This window comes from Conger conger, chromosome 2, assembly GCF_963514075.1.
Source record: "Conger conger chromosome 2, fConCon1.1, whole genome shotgun sequence".
Lineage (NCBI taxonomy): Eukaryota > Metazoa > Chordata > Actinopteri > Anguilliformes > Congridae > Conger > Conger conger.
Genome location: NC_083761.1, coordinates 20,360,161 through 20,373,427, shown reverse-complemented (window position 1 = coordinate 20,373,427; position 13,267 = coordinate 20,360,161). Strand labels below are relative to the sequence as shown.

Below are 13,267 nucleotides of genomic sequence, written 5' to 3'. Positions count from 1 at the left end.
AGACAGGCTAACCAATTTCAAGATTTGCCAATGGGCAAATACATATTGCAGTGCAATATGTAAACTGGGTACTGTAAGTCAGAAGCACAACTGCATTAAACAAGCAACCTTCCCTTGGGGCACAGCAGTTAATCTACAATGCAGTCCATAAGTATTTGGAAAGTGGGACAATATATTTTGGCTCTGTAATCCAGCCAGACCTTCAAATACTTTTCTGTGCTCGACTAATCTTGCCTGGCGAATCCGAGCCAACCAAGAGGACCAGAAGCACTTTTAAAGAGTATTTCATAGGTTCCAATACACCAGACATGCCCAGTAAAGCATGCAATGTTATCCAGGAAATTCAAACTAATCAAATTATATGAAGTTAAAATGCAGACTGTCACCTTTAATTTGAGGGTTTTTACATCCATATTTGGGGACCAAAAGTAATTGGACACTTGACTTCTACACTTTTTCTGATTAGTCTGGTGTATTTAATTGCTTCTTAGTGCAGGTAAAAGATAGCTTTCAATGTCTACCATCTAGTCTTGATTTAGGCATTTGATTGCCTTTGTTATTGGTGTTTATCAACACGAAGACGAGTGCTGGGTCAATGAAAGTCAAGGAAGCCATTATGAGGCTGAGAGGAAGAAAGACAAACAATAGGCTTTGGCACATCATTACCACTGCTAGCACTGTACTGCTAAATGACAGCACTGAGCGCACTGTACTGCTGAATGTTGTCTGCCAATGTGCCATAAAGACTTTCAGTTTGGGTTAATTGAGAGCACTGGCAGCAGTGCAGATGGACCATTCAACATGGGCATTCACTCGTCCCGGGAGAACCACACGGTGGCCGGCCTGAGTTCTCACCATAGCAGCAGGCAACTCCCAATTACAATGACATCACAGGTGCTCTCCCGACCGGGGGAGTCAGCATGGGAGACAAAATGGGATAGGATACAATGACATTTTATTATTTTAGTCGGCTTGCTTTCAGTCATACATGATTGAAACATTGAATTTCATTTGATTGTAATGAGCGGAGAACCGTTTCACAGATGGCCGTGGTCATACATCAGAAAATGTTCCTACGAAACTGCAAAATACCGTAATTTTTTAAAAGGGCAAGCTGGAGCTTTAAGGTGCTGGGGATCCACATGCCTAGATACGTCTATAATATATATCTATATATCAATTCATGTATATTGTACATTTCCAGTTTTTCCATCCTCAATATATCAATTGGAAGAATGTAGCCTGAATGTAGTCTTGTTTCAGACATGATATCAGTTTAGACTTGGTGGCATATAAAGCACTATAACAATGTTCCAATGCCACCCACAGCAGAATCAGAGCATGACCAAGGCTGCCTGCATGGGAGTATTTCAAGGTCATTAACCTGACACAGCAGCATAATGCCCGCTTCATTGAGCAATGGCGACCCCTTTGGGTGACTCGGTGCATTGCGCCTACTGTACCTGCACCATCTGCATAGCAAGTACAGTGTTCTGCTGTGAACCAACCAATGGCAGTGCAACACAGGATGTAGACTGCAGAGTGAGAAACAGCTTAAGCAGGCTGCTGCGTTTCTGGGCTGCGCACTGCCGAACTCACGAGAACGTTGCAGTGACGGGATTGCAAATTCCGATCAAGAACACCAGGGACAGCCGAAAAAGCAAGAATAACAGAAAAGGTTTATAAAAATCTGAAAGCGAGAATTGTGAATTCCTTAGTTAAAAATCAACTTTCAGAACTTATTGACCAGGACAGGGACATGAAATTGTAACTAAACCTTTCCAGCTCACCATGTACATTCATGCATTCAACATCAGTAAGTGTCACAAGTTTTCACATTGAAATGATTTCATTTCCCACAATGCTCAATTAAGTGACCTGCAGCCACCTAATGGTTTATTAAATTAAGCTTTTTTAAGGCTTGGTGATTAAACATTTACCGTTACAGATGAGATGAAGCAGCAAAATGTGTATTTGAAATGGTAGTCAGTACAATCTGAAAATAGTTACATAACAGGGACCATTGTGCTTAAAACCGTTTAAAACCGACAACTGAAAAATCACACTTTCATCAAGAGGGGTAGGGCAAGGTAGTTTTCTAGCTTTTCTAAAGACGAGCCCAACTCACTAGAGCCATAACTAGTTTGAGAAAGGCCTTGGGGCCACGTGGATTACAGACATGCCATAACCCAGGTTTCAGACTCCTGACTTGGATGGCCACAGTGTCTGCTGGTATTTTGTGCGTTTCAGCACCAGCAAGTCATTCAAGGTTCCGGCAACTGGCAAAAGAAGGTTATGGGAAATTAATCCACACATCTTGTTCCCACGGCCTTAATTGGCTGCTGATTGAACGGAAACTACAAATACCTGCAGACACTGCAGCCCTCCAGGATTACAGTTTGACACCCTCCTGATCTATGTGCTCATTTAATGGCCTGAAACTTACAGGTGGGTACAAATAAAAAATTTTAAAAATACTGAAATTAGCTGAAATTAATAAAATGGGTGAAAAGAGACATGACGCATCGAGCACCGACTCCTATCAACAGCCCCTCCTGGTTCAGGACATACTTCTGTGGTGGGAGAGTGAGACTTCATTAACCCGATGAGTGGTTACTGGATACCAGTGGTCTCCAACCCTGGTACTGTTGAGCTGAAAGGTCTGCTGGTTCTAGTTGTTACTCTACACTTAATTAGAGCAGTTGATTACAGTTAACTTACCTCACCTGGTTACCTGGGTCTCAACAAAGGTGCCGATTTTAAACTAGCAGACCTAGTAGCTCTCCAGAACCAGGTTTGGAGACCACGCTGTCTAAGGTCAGACAGAGACTACAACAATGCGCTGAAAAGTGACTGTGCCCTCACAGATAATGGTGATTGGGTCCATGAAGCCTCAGGCCCCCATCGCTAGTGCACGGGCGGGGGCCAGAGTGAGGGGCTGCTACAGACGGGCCCTTATTGGACCTTGGTGACGGCCTCGTGGATGGACTGGGCTACGTAGTCGATGTTCTTCGTCGTCAGGCCGCACATGTTGATGCGACCGCTGGCCATCAGGTAGACGTGCTTCTGCTTGATCATGTATTCTACCTGTTTGGCTGCAAGGAGAAAGTGAGAGAGCACACAGTTTCACATTGGTACATTATAACATAACACAAGACAACTTTCTTTTAAACAAACTACAGGAAGGAAGGTTCTACAACTAAGGAAAAAAAGCAAAGGGTGGACATTAACAAAGGAAGCGAATGGTACATCTTTTACAGAATAGACCACGTCCCTCCAGGTCCTGGACAGTGCTGGTTTTTGTTTTCGCCTTAATATCAGCAACCCATTCAGACCCAAGAAACCAGGTGAGGTTTGTTGTTACAACTGAGTAACGACAAAAACCAGCATGCCCTTCAGCTCTCCAGGACCAGGAGTTAGGACCACTGATTTTGACAAAAGAAAGTAATTGTCTGCAAATAGATATTTTTTCCGCAGGATAGCCGCTTTGTGAAATAACCTCCATGTTCATTCCAAGAGCCTGTAGTCTACACAGCAAGACAAGAGTTGAGGTGAGGTGTGATGTGATGTGAGTGCAAGGTGGGCACAGCGTGGCTGTGGCTCTACAACAGAGGTGGAAAGTCAAGGAGTCAGAAAGCAAAAAAAAAAAGGTCCTGCCATGTGTTTCTTCCACCCATAAACTCAGCCAGCTTCACTAATGAGTTCACTAAATAGTTCTAAATTAGTTAACTAATTAGTAAATTCAAATTTTCACCCAATTCTAAAGCTCTAATTACTACATTTTGGTGAACAAAATACTGTGGAGGACTTTTACTTTCTGAACCTGAATTTTCCACCTCAGCTCTACGCGGTGGGGGGAGACGTACGGTTGAGGCCGGTGAAGCTGAACATGCCGATCTGGTTGGTGATGTGGTCCCAGGTTCCTGGGGTGCCCAATGCCTGCAGCTTGGCCTTCAGCTCTGCCCTCATCAGCAGCACCCTGTCCGCCATGGTCTTCACATTGCCCTGCCTGCCAAAAAGAGGAACAGCTCAGAGCATAGACCCCAACCCGATAGAACTACACAATGCAACCCAGCCCAGTCAGTCATTAACAGTGCAGTCCGTATGTATTTGCACAGTTGTCCATTTTCTGTTCTTTTGGCTCTATACTCCAGCACATTGGAGAAATTAGGTTTAAGTGCAGACTAGATCGTCACCTTTTATTTACGTCCATATTGGGCTATCCATGTAGGAATTGCATCCCTTTTTATACAAAGTCCCTCCATTTCAGGGGACCAAAAGTAATTGGACAGTTGGCTTAAGCCCTTTCTGTCGGGTGCATTAAATCGCTGAGAAAAACTGTACATGACGCTGTAAGTGACACTTTTATCCAAAGTGCATGCCAAAGGTCATTGAACAACTACGGAACACAGGTCAGATAAGAGACAAAGCAACAGATATCTATAGCCAAGTCAGCCAAGTTATGACATGACATGTCATATCATGTCATGAATTGGAAGCAAGAATGGTGAGTCCAAGTTCAGCTCTATGATATAGCACAAAGCAACAAAACAAACACCATCCATACACAACAACTAAGCTCCACACAATACAAATCATTCACCAACTCAACATGAATATGCAACACAGCCATGCAACAAAATACCCTTTCGTTCAAAGTAAGACTATACAAGCCAGCCCAGCCCAGCTGAATCCTATAACACAGGGCCACCCAAACCGGTTCCAGGAGATTTACCATACTGAAAGGTTGCCACTCTGACCCTAGCAAAGCACACCTCATTCCACAGTTAGAAATCTGGTTGAGCTGCTGATTAGTAAAAACCGGCGTGCCAAGTGACAGTAACAGGGTTGGCAGCCTAGCTTGCGCATAATGGGACATAGGGAACCTCAGGACACATCCTTGAATGTAACACCAGTTTAGAAAGCTTAACTCATACGTGCACAACTCCGGTACTGGAGGGGTGCGGGCTGATTTTTGCTCCAACCAGTTATCTTAGTTTTAGTTTTATGGCAAGGCAACACTACACACTATGTTGGTTCACTCCTGTACTTGAGCACAGTTTAGTCTTTAGGACATATTTGTAGTCGGTGGCTATAGCTTATACAAGTGTCAGATGAAGATATGATTGAACTAATTAAATAATTAAGAGCTGAAGTTGGCACTAAATCCTGAAATTGTTCAGCCATGAAATGTGCACCCCTGGATTAACTAGAGGGCAAGGTTAATCAAATCTGGCCCTCAGATCCAAACCCTCCCCAGGTCTCGAGTAATTAACTTGTCTTCACACCAGGTAAAGGGAAGGTGGAAAACCAGCAGTTCTCAGCCTGAGGACCGAACAGGTCTTCAGGGCCTGGACACCAGGATTAGACATGCAGAGAGCTGTGTGGTGAACACAGGAACACAAATTCACCAGGTGGCAGTACGAGGCGGAAGAAGGCGGAAGAAGGCGAACCGTACCAATCGGCGAACAGCTCGGGGGTGGTCAGAGTGATGGCCACCAGGCGGGCTCCCTGCGAGGGGGGGTTGGACCAGGTGGTTCTGACGATCTTCTCCATCTGGGACAGGACCCGGGTCAGGTTCTCACCGTCCTTGGCAACGATGGTGAGGTTCCCCACCCTCTCATCTGTGAAAGAACGGCGAGCTTTAGGACCTCTGAAAAATTACTGGTAAAGAAAGGAAAGCACGGGTGTCTCGGTGGCGCAGCCTGTAGAGCACTGACCGCATGCTCATTGCGAGCCGCGACGTCGGCGGTTTGAATCCGACCGTCCGACATTTGTTGCATGTCTTCCCCTCTCTGTCGCTCCCACTCTTCCTGTCTCTCTATACTATATACTGTCCAATAAAGCTGAAAAAGGCCTAAAAAATATCTTTAAAAAAAAGAAAGGAAAGCACACAGAGCTCAGATCCACAGCTGGTCCTGGGCAGGCTGCAGCTGATGTGCGCTCAAGCATTGCACTTAACCTGAATCCCTACAGTGGAACAACCAGTTGAATGAGGGTGTTGTTTTTAATTACAGCGTCAACTTTTATATAATAATTGTATAAAAATGACATAATACTTCAGAACCCAGCTCATTTAGAGACTGTAGGACAGCAGTCACACTGCGGAATCATTTTAGGTGACATATCAGATTTAATGCAAAACCATCGCATTTCAAGATTGTGGTCTAAATGCAAGAAATGGAATACGGTTTTAAATTGTCCACATCTTGTTTCCAACTGCATCTGGAGACACTCTGGTTGGATCAGATCGGAATGTAGACCATCTGGCTTCCAGTCACCAACATACAGCCTTCATGGGGTAAGAGACTCACTGTAAAGACCGAAGTTCTTGGAGAAGGACTGAGCGCAGAAGAGCTCGAAGCCCTGGGACACAAAGTAGCGCACGGCCCAGGCGTCCTTCGCCAGGCTCCCGGAGGCAAAGCCCTGGTACGCCGAGTCGAAGAAGACAAAATGGTTCCTGCGCTGGAGGGAGAAATGGAGAAAAGAGAGGGAGGGAGAGGTGGAACAGTGTGAGGGTAAGAGGGTGACAAGCAAAAGGAAAAACCCAACCTCTGTGGAATTACAAGTGGAGACAATGTGGAGAGCAGGTGCAGTAACGAGACAGCGTTTTTCCAAACATTATACAATGACAATGTAAGAGGAAACAAAGGGTGCAATATCGTCACATACTGAATGTGCAAGAATGTATGCATCTGCCAGGTTGTACGTTCTCGTAGGTGACCTCTGACCCCACCCTCACCTTCATGACCTCTGCGATCTTCTGCCACTCTTCTGGCCTCGGGTCAGTGCCTGTGGGGTTGTGAGCGCAGGCGTGCACCACAAAGATGGAACGTTCCGGGGCGTTCTAGAAATACAGGGAAAGAAAAGAAATAGTATTACTATGTATAGGAAAAAGTTATGTATATAAATAAAATATAAAATATAAAATATAGATCTTTTTTTGTGTGTTAGTATAAAAGAACACATTTGACATTTCCAAATATTCATTTTCCAAAATATTTAATTGTACATAGACATTTTTGTATTGTAATTTTAAAAAGTAACATTACTGTAAGCAATTGACTACTTTTTACATTTTACATACATCAGAAGCAAGGAGCCAACCAAAGTCTGCAGAAGAACTGTGGCAAGTGCTCCAACATGCTTGGAACAACCTCCCTGCTGATTGTCTTATAGAACTGCAGAACAATGGCCACAATATTCAGGTGATATTTATTTAGATTCAGGATTCAATCTGTGGGAGACTGGTATGCTAAAATGGACGTGAAACCTAAAATAGCTTGGACTGTGCAGTAATGCTCGCATTACAGGATGACAGTATCTGGTTTCAATCTTCCGGTGAAGTCAAAGAGAGGACATCTCAGAGCGCTTCATTGTAGTCCATGATAATAATATGTTTGCAGTATCAGTGACATCAAGTATGAGACCTTAAAATGGCAGTTTTATTTCCGTACATTTATCGAATGATGCTTGGTTTCAATTGTGCTTCTACACATTTCAGCATCTACTATGTTATTCTCCCTATATGCACCATTTTATAATTATTACAGGTTGTATTATTATTATTATTATTATTATAATTACTACTACACTGGTTACACTGGATCAGAGCACCTGCCAAATGAATGCAGGCAAAAGTTAAGGGCATGTTTGTAAGGACCTTGTTCCCCTTGTCGATCTCAGTCTCCAATTTCGTTAGGAGGCAAGACCGGTCGTCTGGCAGTCGGAGGGTTGCCGGCTCATTCCCCTGCCCTGGGTGTGTTGAAGTGTCCCTGAGCAAGACACCTAACCTGCATTTGCTCTTGACAAACTGGTTGGTGCCTTTCATGGCTAAACCACTTTGGATGCAGTGCATTTACCACTTAACCTGCTCCCTCACACACTCACTCATTCTCTTCATTCCTCATTGACTAACTACGCTCCTTCCCTCACCTCCAGGTCTTCCAGGTAGGCTGCCAATGCCAGTCCACGTTTCTCAGCATCCCAGTACCTGTAGGGCCGGATATCCTTGAAGCCGGCATCAGCGAAGACACCATTGTGATTTTCTGAAAGTACAGCAGGGACGGAACAGTGAATACAACCACACGTTCTACTGTTACTATACTAGTATACTACTATACTATCCTTTTGAAAGAGATTTATACATCACATAGAATGAAGAGTTTATTCATGGTACGTAAATCACATAATGAATGGTAAATTTCTGTTTCAAAAGTTCAGTGGGGAACAGCCATATAGCAAGATGGCAAAGTTAAAAGCATTCATTCTCTAGAACTGAGGATGAAAGTTTCAATGTTTTGAACATTGCTAGAGATTCTCTTTCCTAAAACAATGACGATTGTACAATCATTTCACTCCAGTTAGCAAAGAGCAGCATTAAAACAAGCTCACAAAGTACTTGCCATTTATGAAAAGAGTGTGCCTCCCATTCATTTGAAAACACTTAATATACCACTTTTAAAAACAAATCAATCTGGGATACATTATTTTTGCAATCACGTATGCCCTGTGACACAGTATGTTCCAAAAGTCCATTTAGAGGCTGAGCTTTAGGTGGGAAGATTTAGGTAGTAGAATCTGAATCCAAATAATAGTAATAGACCAAGGGGAGAAAGTATGCAATACATTTCTTCCTGAAATCCTTGAAATCCCCATGAGCGTTCTTTGAAGGACTAGAAACATACGGCAATGAAACTTGATGCCAAACAAGAGCAGGCAGAAGGTAGGCAGACTGTCCCGCAACTCCGGAACGTTCCATTTTAGTCATAGATCGCCTTCAGGGCTCAAAATAACAACATGAATACATTATTCTCAAATTGGATCTCTCCTCCCAAAATACAGGCCAGGTTAACACACCGCCCAGTTGCAGTGAGTGGGATATGAACAGGGGCCAAGAAGGTGCCTTTATTTTACACAGAAGCAATCTCTCATCATTTTCAATAGTTTTGAAAACAATGAGAGCACGGCCATACCAAATGGACCCAACCTTCAACCACCCAATATATACTATGATAATGTAGCCTCCATGTTGATTTTCCAGAAGCTGTAGTTGTAACAGAAGGAATTACAACCTTTTAAAAAAGGCACCAGAAAATGTACAGGCATGACTGAAACTATGCACTGAAAGTTTTTAATTCAATGTTAAATTCAACTTATGAGTCAAAACTGTTTTATAAGTACAGTGAACTGCAAAATGAAACTTAAATTTTGTTCTCGCATGTAGATAATATTAACTTGATGGGCTCTGAACTGGTACACACTTCAGGTTCAGGCTGGTGAATTGAAGTTGTGACTGTTGCCACCAGACAGCACCGTTAGCTAGAATTCCCAAAAGGGCAGACTCTGACATTCCGACAGAGCCCCAGACAGTACCCTATGACAACCAAGCTCACCCCATGTTGGCGAGGAGACGTACACCGGGGTGGCGGTGTTATTCTGGCCGTTGTACCAACGGCGCAGGAACTCCGCTCCTATCTTCAGTGCCCCGGTCCCTCCGAGTGCCTGCACACCTCCAACCTACAGAGAGAGGAAGAACGCAACCATCACTAACAGAGACACAGGGCAACATGCATAAACTTAGTTCTTATTAGAATAACGACCTCAATATCTACATTTCCAATATTTCCATGATCCAATCCCCCCCCAAAAGAGCCGTTACACTCGCATACACATCATAAAGCAGCACTAGCTTCTGCAATATCTTCCATTTCAGTTCGTCTTTAACACGGTTTCTGCCATGCCAAAAAAACAAGCTGCATTGAAATAAATAAAATGGTCTGAGTGAGAAAGGACCAACTCCGCTGAACAAGTGTACAACCGCTGCCCATTAAAGGAACATCTCCCCTCAGACCTTTCAGGGATGGACAAGAGTCTCGATTTCCACAGGGACGGTAAGCTAATGGTATTAAAATGAATTTCAATGAATGACCAACCCCTCCAGCCCCAAAAAGAGTGTTAGTGCAAAACTCTACCCTGTTTTCCAGGATGGCGGGGCTGTCTTCCCCCAGAGCGATCTTGGAGGCGCTGGAGCGGAATTCGGGCAGGCCCAGGATGGGCAGGTACTCGTGATTGAGGTTCTGGTTCTCCACGATCATCCGCTCCACTTTCTTCACCACCGGCAGAACCCATGGCTGGTTGTCATCAGTCCTGTACGCTGAAGACAATGGAAGGGCTTGAGTTCACACCATATCAACCAGTTACCTTATCTGAGGCTACAGTTCCAGTAACAACAGCCAAGAACTTAAAACATGAACCTGGAAAGACCCAGTATAATTTTCCTAATGAGAACAGTTCACGTCTGATGCCCCCAAAATCATGTATAGGACAACTCCCCTTCAAGATCAAGCATGATGTAGCGCAAGCAAGTTATAGTCAAGTGGAAGTGAACGGCTTCTCACAGCTTAACTTGCTAATTTAGTACTAGCGGAAGCACAATTGGCAACTGTGGCTTGTGACTCTGAGGAGAAAAATTATATATGCCTGGTATGTGGGACTACATAGTATGATTGTACTCAAACATCTCTTGACCAGTGAAAATGCCTGAAAAACAAACTGGCAGCCGGCACAGGAACAAAGTTACAAGCGGCACAGCACTGTGACATGGTAATGTATGTCATTCATAGTGAAAGGCCACACTGGGTAAAGTTTCCTGTTATGTGAAGGTCAATGTGGTTCATTGAAAAACTGCTTAGCCAATCCACAGCCATGTTGGCGGCAATGTCTCGGTGTCAGTTTACTTTGCTTCAGTCAGTCCCATAGCTGCTATATGGGCAGGGGTCTTACTGGGGCTGGTGAAATAAGGCCTTTTTTTCTTCCTGTTCTTTCTTTGAAAGGTACAAAAGGTAATTTCCAACTTCTAATGGACAAAGACAGTAAATGCAGCAACAAACACGCTCAAACCACAACACTGTTTATCCCACCCCTTCTCTGTGAACACGCTGACATTGAAACACCATTGGCTGTTTCTAAATTTCAACCAATCAGCTTGAATTATTGTACAGTTGTATGCTTTTGTGCAGAGTGCCTGCCCGTCAACTGCATAGTTTGAAACCCGAATTTAAAGACTATAAACACAGACAGAGGGTGAGTCAACATGTCAGTGAGCCACTTTCAATGGTAGGAAGGGATTTACAATGGTCTTGTAACAATGTTTTAACACAAGAATCTTACCTATTGTACCTTTAAAGTTATAGCACTGAATAAACTTTGCATGCATCTGGCCTCTGGAGCAATGTGAGGATCACAAGAAAGTTCACAAGCTCAGGAATATGCAGCAACTTGATCTGTTCATTACAAAAAAAGGACAGTGTGTTTATTTGGCAACAGCTTCTGAAGGACGCACAGGAAGGCATGTGATAATTGCATGTTTAAGGCTTTTCTTTTCTTCTTTTTTTAACTCCTCCTCTCCTGGCAATGCAGCAATGCTCTCGCAACATTAAAACATAATCTGACACGCCAAGGACATCAGAGCGCCCTTCTCTCATATCACCCGCTGTCCTAACTTGGCTGGCGTCTACACACAGACCAGAGGCCAACTGAACCATGTCGCTGCAGTGCCTCACCCGAGTATGGAAACATCTCACAGTCGTACAGTTAAACTGGTACAGATAAAGTTCCCCAGATGCTCACTCTAATTTGCTCACGAGCCATCCTTTGCCCTCTCGTTTAAATTAGGATATCAGTGCGTTTAGTCTGGGTTCCTTCACATCTATGGTGCAGGACTGCAGTCATGTCTCCAAAAGCTAAGCACGTTTGAAATTGTGGCGAGTCAAAGCGCTGCTGCAAGACCCCGAAAAGCGGAACATTGTTGCAATGAAACGTATCATAAAATACCACAATTATTATTGAATTTAGGTGCACTCAAAGCGAAGCATCATTTCTTTAACTTATCAAATCGTGATGATGGAACATTGTCAAGAACAGCCTTGCGATGAATAAGACATTGGGTGAACCTAACTAACTCCACACACCCGTGACTTCTAAAATTAACTTAAAGTCGTATTCTACACATTTGTAATATCTAACCAGCTAGCTATAGCTATTCTGAAAAGGTCAGATGCTGACATTGATCACAAAATGAAACTACAAATCTGAATTTGAGTTAAGAATGAAATAAAAGCAATTCAGTTAGACGGTGAAAGCCAACATAATTTTCTGAAGAAATAAAAAGATGCCGACAAAGAAGAAACTGACTAATTAGCTAATAAAGCGCGACTACCAACTAATAGTTAACGTGCTATAAAATTACTTCTGACCGGGACAAAACGTCCCAGTAATTAACTTAACCTAAACTATACGTTCTTACAGGTGGCTAACAAGTTAAGCACAACATTACTCATGAGCAGTGTTATTAGGTTATGATTAACGTATTGTTCTCAACAAATGAATTAACCATTTAGTAGGTAGCTAGTTAAATGAACTAATGCAGATTTGTGCAGAAGCCAATAAATCAATGAGCTTTCCGACTGAAGTGCTACGTGATTCTTACCTCCGACTCCCAGATTAACTTTATTAGGATCTTTGTCCTCTCGGAAATCTGCAGTCAGTTTAAAGACAGCCACTGGAGCGGCCTGTGGTACTTCGTTGAACACTGACATGATGACAACCTTGTCCAAAACCGGAGCGCAAGCACGAAAGTAAGCTGGAACTGGTGGTTGGGACGACTTTCACCTTCAACTACGTTTTGGACAATGTCGAATAGGCTGTCACACGTCAACCAATAAGCGCTCACCGACCGCTACAACATTCAGCGCGGGCCAATCTAGTTTCGCATTTATAAAGGTCAAAGGTGAGCTAGGACCGTGGACAAACCGTACATGGCTAATACATCCAAAAGTATCTGTTAGTGACTGACAAGCGAGTGTGCATAGCTCTCACTAGTTTTTACAGTCTATTGCAGTGACCTTGTGTTTATATAATAACTGGAAACGTTGAAGCACCCGGAACGTTGAAACACCCGGAAGTCTGCAATGCGCATGTCTCTGCTGTGTGTGCAAAGCGGCGCAAACGTTGAACTGTGTAAGTGTGGAGTGGAGGAGAGGAAGATGCATTTTTGGAGTATTGGGACATACAGTCTATGACTGGGATCAAGGGGGAAACTTTCGAGCTACTAGTTTCGGCAGTTGATATAGTCGGTCTCTTTTCGCTCAAAAAAGCATAATTGGACTCCATTCATGTTTGAGGGTAAATAAATATATTTCCGCCCATATAGCCTACTGATGTTCCATCTATGATACATGTTTTTGATTAATTTATTTTTATTTAT

At 43.4% G+C, this 13,267-nt stretch overlaps 1 protein-coding gene across 1 annotated transcript; it reads right to left on the bottom strand.

Moving 5' to 3' along the window:
• Nucleotides 1-1,864: 1,864 nt before the first annotated feature.
• Nucleotides 1,865-12,705, bottom strand: LOC133115379 (aspartate aminotransferase, cytoplasmic-like). Its single transcript, XM_061225262.1, has 9 exons — nucleotides 12,491-12,705; nucleotides 9,975-10,156; nucleotides 9,396-9,519; nucleotides 7,936-8,048; nucleotides 6,743-6,847; nucleotides 6,315-6,465; nucleotides 5,459-5,624; nucleotides 3,867-4,009; nucleotides 1,865-3,095 (listed from the first exon to the last, which is right to left on the bottom strand). The coding sequence occupies exons 1-9, from the start codon at nucleotides 12,597-12,599 to the stop codon at nucleotides 2,956-2,958; spliced, it is 1,233 nt and encodes a 410-aa protein (XP_061081246.1). The 5' UTR covers nucleotides 12,600-12,705; the 3' UTR covers nucleotides 1,865-2,955.
• Nucleotides 12,706-13,267: the final 562 nt, after the last annotated feature.